This window comes from Misgurnus anguillicaudatus, chromosome 9, assembly GCF_027580225.2.
Source record: "Misgurnus anguillicaudatus chromosome 9, ASM2758022v2, whole genome shotgun sequence".
NCBI lineage: Eukaryota > Metazoa > Chordata > Actinopteri > Cypriniformes > Cobitidae > Misgurnus > Misgurnus anguillicaudatus.
The window spans coordinates 27304024-27327939 of NC_073345.2; the positions used below are offsets into that span (position 1 = coordinate 27304024).

At 38.5% G+C, this 23916-nt stretch overlaps 1 protein-coding gene across 1 annotated transcript; it reads left to right on the forward strand.

Annotated features, from left to right (window-relative positions):
- The first annotated feature begins 15 nt into the window (after positions 1 to 15).
- fam219aa (family with sequence similarity 219 member Aa) lies at positions 16 to 23536 on the forward strand. Its single transcript, XM_073871409.1, has 6 exons — positions 16 to 273; positions 10702 to 10801; positions 17196 to 17298; positions 18017 to 18095; positions 21677 to 21733; positions 22664 to 23536. The coding sequence occupies exons 1-6, from the start codon at positions 214 to 216 to the stop codon at positions 22820 to 22822; spliced, it is 558 nt and encodes a 185-aa protein (XP_073727510.1). The 5' UTR covers positions 16 to 213; the 3' UTR covers positions 22823 to 23536.
- Positions 23537 to 23916: the final 380 nt, after the last annotated feature.

Genomic DNA, 23916 nt, shown 5'->3' on the forward strand with positions numbered 1-23916 from the left:
CGTCAGTATGGGCGGGGTTCCAGACCCGGAAGTGCGATGTTGCTGTTGAGTCACCCCTGACTGGTAACAGCCAGATAGCGGAAAACAACTCGAGATGATGCTGAAGAACTGGTCGTCTTTAAACCTATCCAGAAACTGAATAAATGCTCGTTTCAGTAAGGATATCACCTCGAGTATCTTTGTTACACCGTACCAGCCTGACCTTGTATCAAAATGATGGAGGAAATTGACAGATTTCAAGTGCCTCCAGTTAATCCAGAGATAAAGCTGCTGGTAAGTGGAGAATAACATTTTGTGCCTTATACAACAATTATTGGACGTGAATGAGAATAGTAGTTCTTTGTGGGAGAACATATTATAAAAGGTAAACATAGGCACAACAAATGCTTGTATAAAACCATTCTGTGTACGTTATAGTTAAATATAACGGAAATTGACGCCTAATCTAAATTGTTTACAGAGAACATATAACGTAAGCAGTTGTGTAGCTTAATTTTGAGCCTTGTAAGCAGCGTATGTTCACTAACTAATCCCACAAACTGGTTATTTAGGCAAAACAGACCTATGGTAACATAAGCTGTCAAGAATAGCTAGATACAATGAAACTTTTCATGTTTAAGATCTTATATTTAGTCGTGTTAAAGATGTATGTGCAGATTGGCAATGTTATGCTTATTGATACATAATTAAAGATCTGATACTATAATAAATGTTGTTTAAAGTCTACATGTGATCAAAATTGAAGATTTTTGGCTATAGTAAAAATTTGTCAGCCTTACAGATATCAATAAATTAGGGTGCTTTTAAACATTGACCTAAAGATATAAACATTCAAAATTTAAGGCAGGGCTCCAGACTAACTTTTTCACTAGGAGCACAGTGGCCCCCAACTGAAAATTTTAGGGGCGCAACCAGAAAATTTAGGGGCACAAACTGTAAATCAACATGCTAACCAAATATTCACATTTCTACTAATTTCCACTGTATTACTAATAAATACTTTAATGATAAATGCAGAAAGTACATGTGCTTTTTCAAATTCAGTGTCACATCACAAAAAAGGTAAAATTAACTGGTGGCACATGTGCGACTGCATGTAAAATTCAGTGGCACACTTTCAAATTTTGGTGGCAGTCTGGAGCCCTGTAAGGTCTCTCACTTCCACCAATACGGATCAATGGTTTTAATGACATCATTCTGCACTTCATTGTATGAAAACAATAACAGTTCTTCATTGATCTGACTTTTCCAGTAGTTGGTAAAATTGATCTGATCTTCAGACAGTAGCAGACACATACAGCTTAAATTTCGGCAGACATTTATTAGCTTGAAAGCTTGTGGGAAACACATTGCTATCCCTGCAAAGAACTAATTATGTTTTCATTCAGTTAGTAGCCCTGTTTTCCTGAGCTGCATTACATGAACACATTTAGAACTGGCTGGACTGGTGAGATAGAAAGATATTGTCATTCGCTTTTTCATTGGCACCCCAGAGAGACCCAGCGGTTACCCTATACAACCCAGTGTGCATTCTTATGCTAATGAATTCTTCTGTGGGCAAAAAAGGACGTAGACCCTAAAGCAACCTGGCACCTGCTTTTCAGATCTGCTCAGACGAGAACCTTATTTTTGTTATTGGCCTGTGATGAAATACTGTAACCTCCACCAAGGTTGTTTGTCGCATTTATGGTTCGAAGCGTGGATGAATGAAGGCTTGTCGTCTATCCATGGTTGGGTAAAAACAAGAGGGACGGATTTTAATTTCAGAATGACATTTGCATCGATAATAAGAACTCAGCAATAACAGCAAGCTGCCACAGTGGCTGTCGATTGGAGGTGATTTTGCCAAGCAGGCCATTTTGCAAGATCAGCAGCATCTTTTTCCCTTATGATTTAATATTATAAGAGAATTTATAGACTATGTGGAATATTTTCTATTCTATATAAGATTATGGTTGAAATATATGTTGTGCAAACCCTAAACCTAACCAGAAGAACCCTAACATTTCATATTGACATTTGGCAGACGCTTTTATCTAAGGCGAGGTTATACATTTTTTAATCAGTATGTGTGTTCCCTGGGTTCAAACCCATTACATATGGCACTGCTGCTGCTAATACAATGCTCTGACACTGTGCTATACAGAAGGATCTAGGAGCCTTCTGGCAAAACCATAGCCCCTATTACTTTGCATATAATAACATTTCTGACCAGTCAAATCTATACAGAGCTTTAGATGCTAAGATAACTAATGAACCTTACCGTGGGTTCACACCAGCCGCGTTTGAAGCGTCAAATTCGTGTCTACCACGTGTAGTTTTCCGCTTGAACATTTTGAGTTTACTTGCTTCATTTGCGCATTAAATTCTAGTCATCGAGACATTCACGTGGAAATTCACGTCATGCGAGGGGGTTCTGCGACTCCGATCGCTTCCTGTAATCACGTCACTACTAGAGCAAGCTCCTGATTGGTTAAAGCGGCGCGTTTTTTCGCCAAAGTTCAAATGTTTCAATCTCGCGTGTTTGCAGCGGCAATGCTCAATTCGCGGCGAATTAGACGGAATGAGGCGGAATTGCGTCTACCGCGGCGCGCTAAACGGCTCATTTGTGCCGCGAGACCTCCAGACGTGCTTCAACGCGCCTTTACATTGACTTACCATTAAAAATCACTCGCGCTTGACGCCTCCACCGTGGCTGGTCTGAGCGCAGCATTAAAGGGACACTTCACCCATTTGCATTAAGCTTTGTATTGTTAGAACCCCAGTCATGTTTTTGAATGGTCGTGCATCATTTCCTCAGTTGCCGCTGACACAGGAGAAATACAGATTTCAGTGTAGCACTTCCTTCTTTCAATGATGTAAAAATCATCATTTTGCATCATTGAAAGCTGGAAGTCCAATATCTTTGTTGATTGAGGGAGACTACAAACACCCCTTTTCTCGGTCAAATAGGCACCAAATTCGAAATGCATGTTACATTTCGACTACAAATATGACGCACTTTCAATAAAGATTAATGTTTCGACGGTGAAATGCTCCTTTAAGGGCTTGTTGTAGTTGTGCTTAGGTCCTACGGCGTAGCCTCGACGGCGTAGGTTCTGCGTCAGTTTTCATTTATACTTTTGCGTCGTCGTCCGCGTCAACATGCAAACACATGCGCAGACCACTGGTAGGCAGTAACCACACATGTAACCACAGTAGCAGCGCGACCGTCAAAGTAGAAGCTTGGCAAGTAACCCACAAATTAAGAAGAAACAACTTGTGTATGATTTGAAAAGACCAGCAATGATGTAAGTAAATAAACAGTGACTTTTGTTGCAGTTTAAGTTAAATCACTCCTCAACTTGGCTCATCTTTGTTTTCACCGTCGCAAACGGATATACTTGACAAAATGTGCTCTGTAGGGCAGTTTGTCCGTTTATGGCTACTGTAGAAACTTGGCAGTGCAAAATGGTGGCTTCCATGTAAGGGGACTTGCAGTGTATGTATAGATAATAATGATTCTTAAGGTAATAAAACCATTACAGTTCATTATGTAAGTTTGTTACACCACTAAAAATCTATATTATGTTGCATTTCTGTCAAGAGATCCTCCTAAAAATTACACAGTGCACCTTTAAAATTGGAATTTTACAAATCCTTGGGAACTTTTGTGATAATGTAAGTACACAGCTGCATGAAATGTATTACATTGTGCAAGTAGTTTTTTAATATTTTATTACAAAAATCTTACATTATGTGGCTTTAATATTTTTCCTTAAGTTCTTTCAACATGGCAGTAATTCATTGTTGGTACTGCTATTGAATTTGAAGACATTGATTTCCCCCTTATTTTTTTTTAATGACCACAAGCAACTAGTTAATCACCTTATGAATCATGCTGTGCTGCGATTGGTCCAAAGGGCAGCCTGTCAGATAATCTCACCAATCCTTTTTATCAGTCCAGCTGTGTCAGCAACCCATTCGTCAATCTTCATCTCCTAACCTACATAAAAAATGCCCTATTAACAAGATATAGTAGACCGGGAGATCACAGGGTCACATGTCTGTTTTTAAATATTGACCTTCTCTTTGACATCAGTTTGAAGTTCTTGAAGAGAAATGGCCATTTGAGCAATGTTAGTGCTGTTGAGAGATTTATTTTTAATAAGACTACCAACACTGACTGGAAGGATTCCCTATAGTACAGTGCTAGATATGATCTTATCTTCTCCTATGGATTCGTGTGCCTTGGGCTGGCTAAATCAATGCAGGCTTGTTTTGATGTGTTCCAGTGTAATTGATGGTTCCAATAGATTTCTGATCACTGTAAACTTGGATCCTGACAACATACTTAATCTTTTTAAGCAACGATTGAATTGGGTTCAGTAGAGCTTTGTGAACCATTGAATACATTTCACGCCAGTTGTACATCTGGCTGGTGGAATACGCATGACATTAATGTTGTGCTTTGTGCATTCGCTCTGTAATTTCTATTGCCTGTGTAGTATAACAATAGCTGTCTTTGTGAACTTTGTTGACCAAAAAGTGAAAACCCAGCGTTTTATATTTAATTTGATGTAAAGCCTCTTTCTTTGATTGTGTTTTTTCTGAAGCTTCAAAGACAGAAAATTATGCAGTTGCTTTGGAGAATTACAAAGGTGTATGATTTTGTTTTGTGGTTTTAAAGGTTTCACGCTGGGCTATTACCCACAATCCCCTGCTGCTCTGTTTAGCTGGGGTTCAGCCTAAAGGGTTTGTGAGAACCCTGCTAGGCCTACAGCTGGCACTAACCCAGAACTCAGCCAGTGGGCAATAAGGTTTTCTTTACCAAAAAGGCTAAGCTACTACCTAGTGAATATCTTTTTAAAGGACAATTTTTGTATTTTACACTTAAAGCTCTGTTTTCAAATTGTTTATGATGAAATAGAACGGTTTTGACTAAAATTTGGACATGCTGTCCCGAGAATTTTCGGGTGTTTGTTGTTTCACCTCCCAACTCTACAACGGCTGAATAGCTGCACTGGAACAATCCCTTCCCAAAATGCACCAAACAGTCGTTTACAAAGACGTGAAACTCAGCGAGCGGTCAGGGGTGTTCACTGATATGCTCACACAAAAATCGCTGCAAAAGATGCTTTCCAACAGGTGTTTTACCATTCGTTGTAAACTAGTGGACCTATTTTTCCAAACGCATCACACCCGTACATTCTTCCGTTGAGAGCTTGAATAATAGACACTCCAGCCCAGTTGGTGGCGATAATCCACCATTGCCAATTGCAAGAATACAAACTAAGTTACATCTCCTGTTCTACCTCCCAATATGGCGTCGTCATTGGAAGCTGTGACTTGACGCGAACTAAACCCGCACCTTCTTCTCGTACTTCTGAGTAACAGCTCTTCTCTGAACAAACACTCCAAAGTCCCGAATAGATTAATTGATCGCACGGTGACAATATGTTTTGGCGCGAGGTACTGATGAGTGATTTAAATCCGCATTCCGTTTGCTCGTCGTCCCGGAGATTGCGGCTCATGGTTGTTTAACTACAAAAGACGGCACGCGTTTTATAGGGAAGTTGTGCCTTTACCCGCGTTTAACATGTGTTTTTACGCGTGACGTGAACGGCCACGGGACGCCGTAATGTATATCGAAATATCGGAAATGCGTTTAGAAACCATATCACCGTTATCGAAAAAAATTATATCGCAAGATATATTGATATTGAATTATTGTCCAGCCCTATGTGAGCATATCAGTGAACACCCCTGACCACTCGGAGAGTTTCACGTCTTTGTAAACGAAAGTTTAATGCATTTTAGGAAGGATTGTTCCAGTGCACCTATACACCCATTGTAGAGGTGCGAGGTGAAACAACAAACACCCGTAAATTCTCGTGACAGCATCATATGTCCAAATTTCAGTCAAAACCGTTCTATTTCATCATAAACAATCTGAAAACAGGTCTTTAAGTGTAAAGTACCAAACTTGTCCTTTAATATGTCTCTTTTCTGTATATTCCATGAACCCACCAAAGGTTTGGCTAACATAAGCTATTGAAGGTAATGCTATTGTTGATCCAGATGTTTATTACTTCCTTGCTGGTATGGTAAAAGGTCTGGTTACAGGAAAACTGGTTAATTAAAGAGAGCAGTCACAATGGTCAACCAGTTGACTAGTTATCCAACAACTGACTAGTTGGCCAGATTTTTTATCTTAAATTGTAATTTGTTTATATTAATTAATATTTTAGCTGCAGTGCTTTAGCTGTTAACATTTCAGTATTACATTACATTACATTTACATTTGGCAAATGGTTTTATCCAAATGACATTCAGTCTATAAATTTTTTATCAGTAGGCGTGTTCCCTGCCTGGGAATCATAGACATGCATACGGTATCACAACATACACACATGCAGAGACATCTTTGTCCGTCGCACCACAACCAGCACTGTTTTTTGAGTGTTTTAAGGCATAAGTGTTACATTTTAAGAGGATGTGTCAAATTGATAATATTTTAAACATTCTGGGGCGGTTTCCCGGACAGGGATTAGACTAGTCCTAGGGCTGTGCAAAAAATCGACTGCGATTATCATGCGCGTGTCATCAGTAAAGCCGGTTCGGTGATTAGTATTAAATTGGCATCAGCTGCTTTCAGATGGAGCGGCATTTATTACACAGACCCGTAGTTCACCGAGAAGCTAGGCAAAATCGGGTTCATAATCGAGGAAAATCGACTTCGATTATCTATGCGATTTTGCCTAGCTTCTCGGTGAACTACGGGTCTGTGTAATAAATGCCGCTCCATCTGAAAGCAGCTGATGCCAATTTAATACTAATCACCGAACCGGCTTTACTGATGACACGTGCATGATAATCGCAGTCGATTTTTTGCACAGCCCTAACTAGTCCTTGACTAAAATAAATGTAAGAGCTGTCCAAACTGAAAACAACTTGCACTGACATATCTTAAAATACATCAGTGCCCTTTGTTTAGCCTCAAAATGCACAGAATTAATGTTTTTAGTAAGGCATGTTTGTTATAACTAGTTATATTTCCCAATTAAACTTAAGGCCTAGTCCTGGCTTTAGCTAATCCCTGTCCGGGAAACCACCACTCTAGGTGCTTCTCAATACTCATATTAATGTTTCCTTGTTTCTTCGCTCCTCCAATCAAGCACCGTCATCTTGTCATCATTTTAGTTCTTTAATTGCATCATGAGGAGGTGAGGAACAAGGAGCGAGAGGCTTCCTGTGGAGTCATGAGCGAGGATACGCATATAAATTCTCCTCCCCCTTCACATTGTAACTTCTTCAAATCATATTACAACATGCATTAATGTTAGGATTATTCATTAAAGGCGGGGTGCATGATCTCTGAAAGCCAATGTTGCACCCCTACCCCAATAGAATCTGGACCCTCTTTTGATAGACCCTCCACACACATACGCAACCCAGGCAATGATGTCGGTTAGTAGACACGCACCTTACTGCTGATTGGCTACAAGTGTTTTGGTAGCCGACTCCCTTTTCCAAAGTGTTTTTCAAAAATCATGCACCTTGCCTTTAAATTATTGTAAATGTAGACCTATTGTATGTGTTTAATATTGATGTATAGACACATTTTTATTTAAAGCTGCCGTCGGCAACTCTGGAGGATTGAGCAGTTTCCAAATGTTTACAAATTCATGTCCCTCCCCCACTACCACCGAGCCACCTCCCTTCTCGAGCTCGTCCTCATCAGCGTGTGTGCACCAGTATTATTGTGAACGCATACTATAGCAAGAATACTTAGATTACTTACATAACACTCTGAAACACAATCAATGGTTGATAAAGCACAATTACCTGTCGAGAAGAAATGTGGCAAGCTTTGCATCCAGCTTGAACCCTTTAAAATCTCGTAGATTCCTCCACCTTTCAAATGCTGGTCCGATATTGATCCTACACTGTAAAAAATACTTTGCTGCCTTAAAATTTTTTGTTGAATCAACTCGGATTTACTAGTCATTTCAACTTACTATTATTTATCTTGAATAAAGATGAGTTGTTATAACTACAGGTGAGTTGTTACAACTAATAAAATTAAGTTGACTTTTCTCAACTATATTTTATAAGTTGTGACAACTCATTTCTGTTGACATAACTTGTGTTGATTTAACAAAAAATGTCAAGGCAGCAAAGCATTTTTTACAGTGTAGTTTTATTACGGTCACGGTCGCTTTCTATCTTTGTTTCCTTCTTTTCATTGGTTGTTTTCCTAGCTCTGGTTGTTAACCGAGGAATCGGAAGTTTGTTAGTGAAAGTTCTCTTCGCCATTACGCTGCGTACACGCTTCTGAACTTCAGGCGGATGCACGTGATATTGTAACGCACGTAAGGGGGAGGGGGGGATCTGTGGCGCGTGCAGGTACTGTGATTGACAGGCAGATTTTACACAGCCCTGCGCTGATTGGACCAAATGAACCGGCCTGCGCTGATTGGACCAAATGAACCGGGAGCGGTGGATTTTTGCAAAACAAATAACAGGCTCTAGGTGGAGCTAGAAGCGCGGGTTTTGTTCTTAAACAGTCTAATAATTTATGTTGTTCTATCGGAGCATAGTGTTGGTTTCAGTGAATATGATAAAAAAATGATCAAAATAGTTGCCGACCGCAACTTTAAGATTACTTTTAGGAAATTCTTTTATTTTAATGCAGTGGAGTTATGAACCCTAACTCAAGTATGTTTAACTTTATTTGTATTATTTAACATTTGTAGTGTTTAATGCACCTGATACTTCATAATAGAGAATAAACTTTATATAAAGAACGTGATTATGCCATTTCACTTTATGATTCAATGCCTCCCTCCTTACATGTTTTCCTTGCATCCTTCCTTCGCATCTTGAGCAGGTGGAGCTTACAATCTAAAAATGGCTGGGTTATATTTGACCCATAATGAGTAAATATTGGACAGAACACACCGCTGGATTAAAATTGACCCAATGCTGGGTTGTTTTAATCCAACTGCTGGGTTATTAATTATACCCCATGGTGTCAAAACAACAACCCAACATTGGGTCATTTTTAACCCACCATGTGTTCTGTCTAATATTTACCCATTATGGGTCAAAAATAACCAAGACATTTTTAAAGTGTAGATGCAAGGAAAGGAAGCGAGAGATGGAAACAAGTTTGCACAAATGAGAAATGAGAAGCACCTTTCGAGACAAAGCACCTTAAGACCTCTAGGTTAGGTTTAAATCAGTTGTGCCGCTAATGTCCTGCTGTTTTACACAAGAACTCGTATCATGTGAACATCCTCCAAATAACACATCTGCCGGAATGACCCTAAATTAAGGCTTTTTATTCAGACCTTCCTTAAGACACTTGGGTAACTTGTGAATAAGGCAGCTAGTCAGTTGTGGAAATTTTTGTTTGGTTGATCAGGCACAAAAAAATTCCCCAAATTTGTCACCAAGACTGGCGCTCGGCCGCAGCGTTACTATTTATGTTAGTCATCTGTTATGTCACGAGAACTTTACAGAAATGTACCATTACTATAACCACACATCTCTGGCGGCTCACGATGATGCCAGAACAGAATCTCGAATGGCTTCTTGGGCTCGCTCCAATAAAGGCAGGCTTTTTAGGTTATAATAGGGCCTCTGTTGGCAGAGGCAGTCTGGGCGTGCCCTTCACAATCTTTTAACAAGTTCCCTCTGTTCTTCCTCTACCAAACCTCAGTGATGTCACAGAGCGCTTGGAGACCCTATAGTGGTGGTTCTCAAATGGGGGGCGTGAGATGGGGCCAGGGGGGCCCCAGTTTAATGACATTTTATAAAATACATTAATTTATCATAAATTATGTGTAATTACACCTCAGAAAAGTAGAGATACTAACCAACAGCACTACATTTAATATATTTGTTTAATTTAAATTCAAAGTTTGAGATTGTTTGTTTTATGTTATTTTCTTTAGGGGGGCCGCAAAGGGATGGAGGGGGCACGCCGAAACGTTTTAGGGCTAATGCCCTATAGCAAGCTTGTTATTATGTAAAGCAAAAAGTACCAATACTCAGCAGCACAAAAGGTTTTGGGTTCGATTCCCAGGAACACACATACTGGAAAAAAAAAACGTATAAGTAATGCAGTGTAAGTCACTTAGGACCAAATGTCTACCAAATGCTTACATGTAAATTGGTAACTAGACTCCTCTAGGACCTGTCTGTCTGGTGTATTTACTATTTGTTTGTTTGTTTGAAAAGTATGAAACCATAAATGTATGAAAATATCCCATCTCGATTGGTAGAAGCCAAAGTTATGATGTTAACAGTGTACATAGCAGGCTAATAGAGTACCTAGTGGACTTTTCTGAATTCTGACTGCAAGTGCCCTACATCTCTTTTAGTTCCTGGAATCAATAAGTCCACCAAGCACAGCTGTGAAAGCAAAGCTGAGACATTTTGAGAGAGTTGTATTAAAATGAGCTGTTCCAGAGACAGCTTGCTGACTCCTGTTATTAACGGCAACAGATTTAACCCCCTCATCACTTCCTCTGCCTCACGAGATGCCATTATTCACAACCAATTGCATCCCTACTAGCTTATTTTCACCAGCATGCTGAGCATTATGGGAAATAGAGGGGTTTGCTTAAGAGAGAGTTCCTCTCTATAAGATTATTGTAAGAGGGTTAAAACATTTTCTTTTCAACTTAATCATTCAGATTCTTTTTTCCCCAGGACTCCACAGCAACGTCTGCTTCGGAGGCTGACTCAAATACGAGAGAACCAGAGTCAGTCGCCATCAGCTACAAGCCCTCCCCACTACAAGTGAAAATAGGTGAGGATCTTCTTCATTCAGCGATCGAAGACATGGACCACAGGTCCTTTTCCAATCTTTACAAGAGACTAATTTGTCTGCATGCATGTAAAACCACTGTATTGATTTTCTTTCTGATATTGCATTTGTGAAGCTGTAGAGAGCTAGAAACTCATTAGCAACAGGCTGTGAAGATTATTAATGCGGTTTTAGATAAGAAGATTCTTCAAAGCAAAATCTTTCCTCCGAATATGTTTCTACAATGCGGCCCGAGATCCTGAGATGGGCTCCAGGTCAATGCAAAGGAAGAATGGCTTGATCAACATTCTACTCAAAATTATCAAGCTTTTTTGTGTCCTTCCTTTACTTAAAATTTTGTGAAATCCAGGCTAAAGTCTCATAATCAAATTTTTTAGATTTGGAGTATCAAAGATTGATTTCACATTGATTTCAATCTTTGACATGGTCTTGCTCAGTCAATATTAAGGATATCAAGGTTATATTTATTATGTAGGATGATTTTTGTAGAGAAAAGTAAATCACAAAACAATTTGGCTTTGGATTTTGACAGGCAGGGTTACAAATATAAAATCTGCATAAAATGCATGCATAGTTAATTTGTTGATGGTTGCAGCCAAGGGTGGCCAAAAAAATTTGCGCCTATCCAGTACAGGGTTCCCACGGGTCCTTGAAATCCTTGAAAGTTTGTGAATCTGGGAGAAATAATTCAAGGCCCTGGGAAGTTTTTGAAAATATACATACATATACATACATATACACAGGTTATTTAAAGCAACACTAAAGAGTTTTTTACCTTAAAATAACGTTTTCAAAAAAGTTTCAGTCGTTCATCCACTCGAAACAGGGTGAATGGCACTTTCGCATTCGCTTTGCAGCCCTCTATTGGCCAAAACCGCACTAAAGAAGTTTCCAACCATCGCGGTCCTGTAGTTCGAGTGAAAACTACAAAAACTTGCTTTACGGCAGACCTACAATCCAATCAAAGGCAACGTTGCTGCAGTAGGCTAAATTATTTACGACAGTGGTAATGGACAATTCCGCTTCCAACCTGTAGGGAGAGCAAAAAGCAAAAACTCTTTAGTGTTGCTTTAAAGTGCTTGATTCTATTTTATGCAAGAAGTTTTCTGAAAAAAAAATCCATATTGTTCCCTGTGTATTGTAGGATAATATCATAAAATTCACACGTGCTAAACTGTTAAATTCTTACTCTTATATCTTCTGTATGTGAATGTTGATTCATACCAAAATGCTTTTTTGCATAGTTGTATTAATTTGACACATGAAAACGTCTTGGGTTACGTATGTAACTGTTGTTCCCTGAGAAGGGAACGAGACACTGCGTCTCCCTTGCCATACTTCCTGCGTACCTGTAACACCGTCTTCAGGAATATTTCAGATAGCGATATACTTCCTGGCTCCTGCATCACTCTGTCTTTGTCGTTAAGCCTCACCATTTGTTAAATTTGATGTACACATTCAGACGCACTTACCCCTGGAGGCATCACCAAAGTGTCACCACAGTGATGCAGCGTGAGTTCCCTCGAAAGGAAACTGTAACAATGTATCTTTAAAGGTAACACAATGTAACCTTGCTCTTACTTGAAATGTGTCCCCACATTAAGTCCTTGAATTTGAGGGTATTGGACCTGGAAAGTCCTTGAAAGGTCCTTGAATTTGAAGTTAACTAAGGTGTGGGAACCCTAACAGTAGCAACTATTGTTTCAATTCTGCACAATAACATCAAAATTATTATTAGCAGCCAGCTGAAACGGCATCGTTGATGATTTTTGTAATTCCTTAAAGCTCACGTAACACACGCTGTTTCTGCATTTCTGATATTAATCTGGAGTACCTATAGAGTAGTATGACATCCTTTATATCTCCGAAGAGTCTTTAGTTTAATCAGATTTATAAAAGAAAGATTAGCTTTACCGAATCTTTCCGATAACGTACGAAAAAATGAAGAAGGAGGAGTTATAACACGGGAGGAGCGAGTACGAGTCATGCAACACTATACAACCAGTGATGCCACAGTTACTTTGAAAAAGTAATCTGATTACTGATTACTGATTACTCCTTTAAAAAGTAACTAAGTTACTTTACAGATTACTTGATTTTAAAAGTAACTAAGTTAGATTACAAGTTACTTTGTTAGTTACATTCCAGTAGCTGCCAACACCCCCACTGCCTCAACATTAAAAATGACAACCGGTTTTGCCAACACTCACTTTATTGGAAGTGCATTTTTAACAGTAACGTCAACAATGTATCTCCTGACATTTTAAGTTGAACTGTTGTGTTTTAAAAAACTAATATATATATATATGAGTCTTTCTTGACTTCACTTAACATAAATAGGGGTGAGCAGGGGCCATTTTCAGAAAAACTTAATTTTAAAAGTTAATGTTTTAGACAGAGATATATTTTTGTTGTGGTCAATAACTCACAAGTGTGGTCTATCAAAACCAGCTGGAATTTTGAACAAATGTAAAACGACTTCTGTATAATTTCACTTTAAATAAGAGTAGTGAATTGTTACTTATGACCTTGACAGCAGGGACGAAAGTAACACACAGGTGGGTCAAAAGTAAGACAAAACAAAACATGATAGATTTTTGTGTTACACTTGTTTTTATTAAATATATATTACTATGACCTCTTTAATATGTAACTGCAAACTTATTTTGTCATTTATCTTTGTAAAAAATAATTAAATTACATTTTTATTTTAAATTTCAGTTTTATCAAATGTTTCAAAAGCAACCAACAGTACAAACTTAAATTGCTGAGACTAAAAAAAAATTAAATAGTTTGAACACTATGAAAATAAAATTAAATAAAATTAGAATAATATCAATTTTTTACCATATTATACACAGTATTAGCAGCGGGACAAAACTAACAAGTGTTACTTTTGACCCGACAGGATCTACTTACTCTATAAACTCGATTTACTTTTATTTTGAAAAACTGAGAAGTCTTCAGGATGTTATATACCTTGTAGATTTATCAGTATTGTAACACATGAAATGAGAAACACGACGTGTTGTAAGAAAAAAAGACCGCTTTTGGAATGTACTTATCATGGTTGAAAACACAGTTCTGGATCTACACGTGGAAATCGGTGAGTAAATAACGCGATATTTGTCAACTCTTTCAGAGGTTATGTGCTAATATGCTGTCATAGTGAGATTTAGATGTTATCAGGGCTCGGAGAAAATCGCTTTGTTACTTTCGTTCTTCAACTCTCCCAAACTTACTGGTTTTGCACTGAAGTCCAGCTTTTGTTGTTTGGGTAGTGGATGAACTCCTGCACACTGCTTCGCATCACCGGGTGGGACTTGCTCTTAGTTTGACTGTCTGCGCCGTGCCGCGACTCCAAATGTTTTTTTTTTAATTGACGTAGTGTTTTTGTAGCTGCATCTCTCTTCTCTCTCCATTGTACGTTGTTTACGTTTGTGTCGCTTACACGTGACCTGAATTGTCCTCGTGCTGAAAACGTGACTGGTCGCACACCTGACTTCACTTCCCGAGACGCAAGAAGAAATATACAAGAAAATATATATTTTACTAAGGAAAATTTCAAAATTAGTAACGCACAGTGACTTGGATAAGTAACTTTAATCTGATTACTGGTTTGGAAATATTAACGCGGTAGATTACTCGTTACTAAAAAAAGTGGTAAAATTAGAGTAACGCGTTACTAAGTAACGCGTTACCGGCATCACTGTATACAACACTTTTTTAACTTATGATTCACTACATGTTCGTGTCATTTATATAATATACACGCGCCTATTTCCAACATAAGACAGAAGTCTTACTTACCACGTGTAACTCGTCATGACCCGGTTCTGAAAATCCACCGCATCAAACACACACGCAAAACTCCGCTGCTAATCCGGATAATAAACTATATCCATTGTTTCCATGAGGCTGGATGTCTTCTCCTTACATCCAAAAACACACTTCTTGTTGTGCCATTGTTGACTTTTGAAATTAAACAAAGCTGAGTGGCGTGATAAGCTGTTAGCAAGCTCTAGCGTCTCCCGCTGACTGACGGCTGGGCGGGGTTTTCCGGGGGAAGTTTTCCGGCGGAAGCCCATATAAAGAAGTGATACGTATCGAAAACCCCTGAAACGTCAGTTAGAACCGTAATCGAAAAAAATTAGCCGAAACTTGTACGAACCCTGGCGAAGTGCATTCGGCACAGAAATACTCTGAAACACGCCCAACTGCATTTTTGACACTGCCTACGTTTAGCATGAGGAAACAACTCTATAACTGTGTTAATAAGTCAGAATGCTTGAAATACCATTAAACCCCCCCTTTAAAGGATGAGACTTGAGAGTCCGTTACATTCCCCTGAGTAACAGCAAAAAGAAAACAACATTGCTCAGTCCTCTGTTGCTCTAATGCAAGCTCTCTCGCCCACTTTCTCTCTCTTTTGCCCTTTGTCTATATCTCACACTGTAGCCGTTCCATTAGAGCATCCTGAAATATAGCAGTTGCTGTTGTTAATTACATTTTTCTTTACAATGGACCGCCTGGCAGCCTTATTACATATAACACTGCAGAGGAGTCGCACACACACACATGCAGGGCGCTGTGTGGAAGTCAAGCTTAGAGTTCACGCCTGAAGAAAGTGTTCTCCAGCTTCACAACCTCACAGAATAAATAATACAGAAAACACACACTGACTGCATAACAATTGAAATTTACATTTACAGTTGCCACGGTGATCATTCTTTTTAAGGATATTGATGGCTGTCTTAAAATGGTTGTTGAAATATGGTTGGCAAGCATCATTATCCATGTTGTTCATACTTGGGGTCAGCACCAGGGAATCACAGATGTTTTTTCAAAATCCTGTTTATACCATTTCATTATCCTCAAAGGAATATTTCATCCAGAGATTAAAGAGGTCATGTGACGTTGCTAAAAAGAACATTATTTTGTGAATTTGGTGTAATGTAATGTGTTTAAACAGTTTAAAACACATTATTTTACACATTCCGTACCAGGGTTTCCCGCAGCACATTTCAGTTCAGGCGGCCCGCCTAAGCGTGGAAACCCTACCGCCTTACCTAGGTCATCCAAAAAAAAAACACCGCCACACAGCAGAAATAAGAAAGACGTGGTCCGGACCGTCACTGTCTGTAGGATAACTAGCCAGTTGATAAAACATCTCGGAGAATAGCGCGGACGAAATTAGAAGAAGTGGTCCTTCATGTCTGGAGGATAGCCAGTTGAAAACGCGTGTCTGCGAGAACTGCAAGTGGACTTATGTTTTGGGGTTATTTAAGCTTGTTATTATATTAGTCTATATAGTTCTTGCAAATTTAAAGTAAGTTTGCTGGTGATTTTGTTGTTTGAGCAACCTGCTAGCTAGGTTTCAAGTGCCTGTTAATTAGATATAATTGTTGAGCGCTCTTGCTCACTTTATTTATGCACATTATTTACATGCTACAGTAGTTACTCTCCTTTAAGATAATGTAATTAATAGTGGGAAATAATCAGTTTGTACAATTTTTGCGCCATCTATCATCGTTCACCTGACGTTCTACAACAACTGCTTTAGTTTGTGTTTATTAACCCTTTAGTTTAACTCCATCAGGCAGCTATTTCCATTAGAAGTGTCTGTTAAAAACATTTAATTAATTAATAATCTAGTATGTGTTCATTTTCTGTCATAGTTTCTTCAAAATTAAGTTTTATTTGAGTGTTTTAAATAAAAAATATTTTACTTTTCATCATGACGCATACGCCCCACCATTTGATTGCCACGCCCTCTGCACCGCCCACTCGCCCAACCCTACCACCTTAACTAACAAATTTTCTGCGGGAAACCCTGCATACATTATTGTTTCACCCCTTAACAGCTAAATTTTTACATAGCTCACTGTTCTGAAAAGCACGGTGTGCTCTGATTGGCCAGCTATGCAGTGCGTTGTGATTGGCCAAATACCTCAAGCGTGTGATGGAATGTTACGCTCCTTACCATATTTGAGATGATGGTGGGGGCAACAATACTACAGCGAAAATAAAAGTTACATCTTTTTTCTTTGCAAATACATTTGGGTGGTGTAATGCAAATCTTCCCATACAATGACCCCCACAATGTGGGGGGGGGGGGTGTTCGGAAGGCCTAGATGAGCAGAAAGAATATCTCTATTGGTTTGAGACTATAATCTTTGCATCTTTACAGATTTTCTATATGCAAGAACAGATTTTAACACTCCAAGGACAAAGGAAAACATGAAATCGCATCATATGACCCCCTTTAAAAAGTTCACATTTTTCCCAATCATATCATCAATATATGACTTCCTGTCTAGTTTTTAGATTGCTAATGTAATTTCTGTGCTGACTGATTTTTTTTCCTCTTTGGTAGAGAAACAGAGAGAACTGGCACGGAAGGGTTCGGTGAAGAATGGAACTGTGGGCAGTCCGGTCAATCAACAACCCAAGAAAAATAATGTCATGGCCAGGACAAGGTGAGGCAGATGCTCTTTGCACAAGCTAAATTAATAAACAGAATAATAACTTTGATTAAAACCTGCAGTGATCCTACTGATAATTTCCCCCCAAAAACGTAATATATTATATATTTTACTTATGGTTGGTTGGTTTACGCACACGTCCTGAAAGTAAAGCCAAAACATTTCGGTCGCCTAGTGGCTGGCTGCATTATAGGTTGAAAACAAAGCCCCCTCAATGTAAATGAATGGGACGTGAGCCAAACCTAAAAATCAAATTACACTTCAAAACAATTTTGAGTGATTGTTTTTGTTGTGTTATTTATTTTTATCATGTTGGTGTACTTTTAAATCTTTGTTTTTCGAATATGTTTGGTTAAAATTGGCTATTAGATGCTGTTAAAAAGGGATGCGTCTACTTCATTTGTATGTTTGTGATTGAGTAAAACGGGAAAATGGGTAGGGCCTTGATACCACAGCTTCACCTCACGATCACAACTGCACAGACTTTTGCTCTAAATGACATCATCGACGCAAAATGTCAGTGGCCAGTTTTCAGATATTTGGCTACATTTTTTTTACAATGGAAGTCTAGACACATGATCCATCTTTTTTACAGTTTATGGGTTATAATGTACAGTTCTACTGCTGTCATATTTTAAAATCTACTGTTCTTGTTCTTGTAAATCCTCCTGACAGTCTTTTGTCCTCTTGGTTAATTCTTCTCTCCACGCAGGTTGGTCGTCCCTAATAAAGGCTATTCATCCTTAGACCAAAGTCCAGATGAGAAGCCGCTTGTAGCCTTGGACACAGACAGTGATGATATCATTTAAATGAGTCTCACTTGATTATTTCCTGAGAGGTGGCTTTAGAGAAGGGATTATGGAAATTGAAGTGGTCTTTACTTGAAGGAAAGGATTAGAATGAGCAAAATGACATGCACTTGGCGCCTGGCAATAAATCCGTTTGACGTTATTATTCTGGCTCTTATCTCTATCTCTAAAGTTCATTAAAATGCCAGCTCATTTTAAAGCCAGTAGCCTTCCGATCTAAAAAACGGACAAAGCAGAAAATATATTAAGTTAATCTCCTTGACTCATATTCATGAAATTACCAGTGTTGGAGTAAAGAGATACACATCACCTTATGAAAAGAAAGAAAGCATGTTTTACAGAGATTTTCTCATTTATCACATCAGAGATACTTTTAAATATTTTAAAATGTGTCTAGCTAGGTAGAAACCCACCACTTACCTCTGATATTATTACATTTGTTTATTAAATCTTTCAAGCTCTTTTGTCAAACGTTAAGGATTCATTTCACTTAACATATTCTATACTTTTGTAGCATTTATTGTTTTGGGGCTCAAATGGCCTCTGTTATGACTGGCTATCCAGCAGACGCTTTTATCCAAATATATTTACAGTGCATTATAAGCCTTACATTGTATCAGTATTATGTGATCCCTGGGGATCAAACCCATGACCTTTGTGCCATTATCACAATGATCTACCAGCTGAGCTGCAGGAACACTGTAGTATACAGTAGTATAGTTTAGTTTAGTAGTATAGCTCAATTAATTTGAAGCAAAAACACTTTGGAAATTTGGGAGCCTATCTGATTGGTGGATCTTGCGAGTTGTAATATCTACAATGCTTTGATGAAAAAGCTGAATAAGGGGCGCGTAAAGGAAAACACCACTGTTTTTCAATATTTTACTATGTTTTTACCTCAGCTTAAATGAATTAATACATTCCTATCTTTTTTAATGCGTGCACTTAATCTTTGTATAGCACGTCGTAAATGTGTTAGCATTTAGCCTAGTCCCATTCATTCCTTAGGATCCAAACAGGGATGAATTTAGAAGCCACCAAACACTTCCATGGTTTCCCTATTTAAAGACTGTTACATGAGTAGTTACAAGAGTAAGTAAGTATGTTTGGTGGCTTCTAAGTTCATCCCTGTTTGGATCCTAAGAAATGAATCGGGCTAGGCTAAATGCTAACACATTCACGAAGTGCTGTGCAAAGATAAAATGTCAAAGCACATCATACATGTGTTGTAATTTTCTTTTAGTTTTAAATTTTTTTTTTTTAGTTTTTGTAAAAAAATTTGACCAGGCGGATTGCAGGGAAAGCTTTGCATTGTGAATGTTGTAATGCATCAAATTTAGTAGGCTATAAACACATAAAATCCAGTGTAATATTTGTTATAACTCTGGTTAGCCTTTATATGGATTGTGAAGTGCTTATATGTGAAGAATCACCATTAATGCTGTAATTTTGACTTGGATTTCCCTTTTTCCTGTGTCTGAGAGCTAAAAAGCATGAAAACATGTTTGATGACAGATGCACAAGCACTACTTCAAATCATCAATTTAGTAGTCTACACCCTCTTGTAATGAGATGTGTCGCAGTACGAGTTCAGCCATAATGGCCTGTTTACAGCACAGCTCAGATAATCGGGCACAGCATGTCAGTCACTTACACAGATGGGTCTCTTACTGTAATGCATTGTGTCTGCTGGATCTCTCTGACCTCAGAACTGTGATTAAGACATGTTTGAGGTCACCCATCCTTCATTGTGTCCCATTCTGTTTCTCAAAGTCAGCATTTCACCTCAAACACTCATCACAGTCTCATAATCTTATTCTGAGTTTAGGAGCATCAAAATTTGATTTCAATTCTTGATTTCACATCGATTTCAATCTTTGACATGGTCTTAGTCAATATTAAAGGGACACTCCACTTTTTTTGAAAATATGCACATTTTCTACCTCCGTCATTTGGTTTTTACCGTTTTGGAATCCATTCAACTCCGGGTCTGGCGGTACCACTTTAGCATAGCTTAGCATAACCCATAGAATGTGATTAGACCATTAGCATCGCGCTAAAAAATAAACAGGGTTTAGATTTCAAAAACTAACTTGACTCTTCTGTAGTTACATTGCGTACTACGACAAATGGAAAATTAAGTTGCAGATATGGCTAGGAACTATACTCTCATTCTGGCGTTATAATCAAGGACTTTGCTGCTGTAACATGGCTGCAGAAGGCGCAATGACATAACACAGCAGTTTTCGGGCAGTGCGTAATATCACTACGCCTGCTGCAGTCATGTTACGGCAGCAAAGTCTTTGATTATTACGCCGGAATGAGAGTATAGTTCCTATATCTGCCTAGAAAATCACAACTTTTAATTTTCCGTCGGTTTTAGTACACGATGTAACTACAAAAGAGTCAAGTTTTAAATAGAAATAAAATATCGAAACTCTTTGGTTATTTTTTAACGTGATCCTAATGGTCTAATCAGGTTCAATGGATTATGCTAAGCTATGCTAAAAGTGGTACCACCAGACCCAGAGATCGGCTGAATGGATTCCAAAACTGTACGAATGCCAGCTGTTTTTTCAGCTGAGCGCCATCTTTCTTCAGCTGAGCGCATTGGTAGCTTTGATACTTGAGCTGTGAGTCGTTGGTTGTTGTGACACTTGTCCCGCCCCTCCTCCACTGTGATTGGACGGCCGTGTGAAAACTGACATTGACGTGCCGAGTTTTTCACCCAAAGTTGAATCTCTTTCAACTCGAAAACCGCAGAGTGCCGTTTTTCAGCACGGAAAAAAACGGCTAGCTGCTGGCTTATTTAAAAAACGCAGAGCTTCCATGGGAAACAATTGAAAACATGCGCCGGCCGCGGGCGTAAAACCTTTGGTGTTACTTTAGCTGGATTTTTGCAAGCAGGGTCTCATCCACAAAACTCGTTCATCATTTGTTAATCAAAGAGGTCAGCATTATTTAAAACAAGCCAGTAATTACAGCAAGAATCGACTGAAGGTTCCAGAACGTCCCTGATGATAAATTGACGTTCGCATTTTTCTCTCTCTTGTCTTAATAAAGTCTTGTGATGATTTAGTTCTGTCTAATACTTAGAAATGTGCTTGCTCATTTGTCAAATGTGCCATCTTTCCTTTTTTTTGGTGTGGGTGTCATTGGCTGTCCCCGTTTTAAGAAAAGATGTATTAAAGTGCCATCACAGGTTTAAAGGGATTTCATTTATTGACATTTATGCATTTGGAAAACACTTTCAAAGCAACTACTGGCACCTTCAAGGCGTGCAAACTGTGCATTAGTTTGTATACAAGTTTTTGTGTTACATAGGAATTGAACCCATGACAAAACCCAGCAGTTCGGTTAAATTAACCCTGAAAATGCATATATTTGACCCAACAATGGGTTGAATCAACCCAGCATAGGTTAAATTGCATCCCAATGGGTTGGGTTCGTTGCTTTTTGATCTAACACTGGCCAACATTTTTTATGGCGTATTTGAGCTACAGGACAACTTAAAACTGAACTGAACATGCTTATCTGTGACGGTGTTCTTGTCTTTTTTTTTTAGTGATGATGACTTTGATATGTCCAGATATTCATCGTCTGGATACTCTTCAGCTGAGGTAAGATGTATGAGGGACCAGGTATCTATCCACTATTATAATGTAATTTAACTCATTTTACAACATAACGTTTGTATACTGATCTGCACCTCATTGGTAAACATAGATTTTCAGATGAGGTAATATTTTCCTCTCATATATTTATTATAAAAGTCAAGGCAAATAAACTTAAGGCTGTGCTGTAATTTGAATATATGGTTGAAGTGGTTTCGCTTTGCCCTTTAGCCGTGCCCATATTCAAATTAGGATACAGCATCAAGTGCTTAAATCTGACCATCTTCTGTTTCTTCAAAGCCGGTCATTTTTGATGTCATTATAAACTATAGTAGAGTAATGACATCACAGCATATAGCAGGGGTGTCACACTCCATTTCATCCTGGGCCACATCTTAAGGTCTCATTTTTGAGGTGCTCCGACAGAAGTCTCATCAATTCAGTATTTAAAATCGTTCATTAAAAATGAATCAGTTCAAATGAGTCATCGGTACCTGAATCAGACATTAGTGGAACGCATTGGGTGCAATTCCCAGCTTGACATCGCAAAATATTTTTGTTTACAACACAGAAAACATTTCCACACTAGATATTTGGTCTATCGACCTTTCACCATTGTTTTGTTTTGATGAATACGTGCGACTTTTCATTTTCCCTCCTGCAACATTATCAACATTATCACACATTTATTTGCATGACAAAAATGTTTTTTTTTTGATCGGCAAAAAAAAATGTCAACACCGGGAAAAACTTGCAAAAAAAATACTTTATAATAACAACAAAAAATTTTTTTTTAACTTGAGTTTGACACCCCTGCCAAATATACTTACCTTAATATTATAATGGATTAAATTTGGGATTAATCTATAGCTAATCAATGAAACTTTGATAAATACTTTGACTAACATTTTTGTTTAATCATATGCCCATTCACAGCAAATAAACCAAGACTTAAACATCCAGCTGCTGAAGGACGGCTACCGATTGGACGAGATCCCAGATGACGAAGATTTGGACCTCATCCCACCCAAATCAGTCAATCCCACCTGCATGTGCTGCCAAGCCACTTCCTCTGCAGCCTGTCAAATTCAGTAACCCTCCCAAACCTCCGAGTTAAGCTCAAAATTAACTCAACCCTCAGCATAGAGTAACTACTAAAGAACTAAGAAACACAATAGAATGGGTTTATTTCAATTAATTTATTAAAGGGAATAGTACTGAATGAAATGCACAAGAAATATGTTACTGTCTTTGGTTCCTCCTATGGTAGGACGTGAGGATTTGTATCATCACCAGAGGGTGCTAAACTAGGGTGTGTAGTACAGATGCAGTGAGGTACGTGAATGTAGGGAAAAGGATGTCGCTGTTAACATCATTTTTAAAACGGGACAAAAGAGAACGTTTGACTTAAAATGTTTTTCAGTATTATTATCTAAAACAATGTTTCCCAACCCAGCGTCTTAGGTCATCCATTAGTCAGACACTAAACCAGAAATGTGTTCCTTATATACTGGACATCATTTTACATTTTTATTAATACTATAAAAATGCCCATTTTTACAATGATACACTTTGAGATTATTCAAACTATTGATACTCACCAAGTCACTTCCCATCCAACTGAATTATTTTAAGAAACCCAGAACTTAATATTCAATTGGCTGATACATTCAAGGGAACAAAACTTGAAAATGTGTCATGTTATTGCATAGAAGTGTAAATGAGACAAGTAAATCTTGATTTATCGTTTTAGTGATATATGTTGTACTTAACACAGAGCTGCTGTTTATAAAGGCGGCAAAATGAAAACCCGCTGCTCACGCTTCGCTCATGTTATGTGTGTGAATCTGCATTAAAGGGACACTCCATTTTATTTTAGAATAGGCTTTCCAGCTTTTGATTTTTAGAGTTTTGGGGTCCATTCAGCCGATCTCTGGGTCTGGCGGTACCCATTTTAGCATAGCATAGCTTAGCATAATCCATTGAATCTGATTAGACCATTAGCAATGCGCTCTCATTTCGGCGTGGTGATCGGGGACTTTGCTGCCGTGGCATGGCTGCAGCAGGCGCAATGATATTACGAACACACAAAATAGTCCCCTTGGTAACTTCAATAACAGGGGACTATTTTCGGGCACTGCGTGGTATGGTTGCGCCTGCTGCAGCCATGTTGCGGCGGCGGGGTCCTT

Coding starts and splice junctions, on each gene's coding strand:
- fam219aa (XM_073871409.1), top strand. CDS start 214: ATGATGGAGGAAATTGACAGATTTCAAGTGCCTCCAGTTAATCCAGAG. Junction 274..10,701: donor ATCCAGAGATAAAGCTGCTG/GTAAGTGGAGAA, acceptor TTTTTTCCCCAG/GACTCCACAGCAACGTCTGC. Junction 18,096..21,676: donor TTGTAGCCTTGGACACAGAC/AGTGATGATATC, acceptor TCTTTTTTTTTT/AGTGATGATGACTTTGATAT.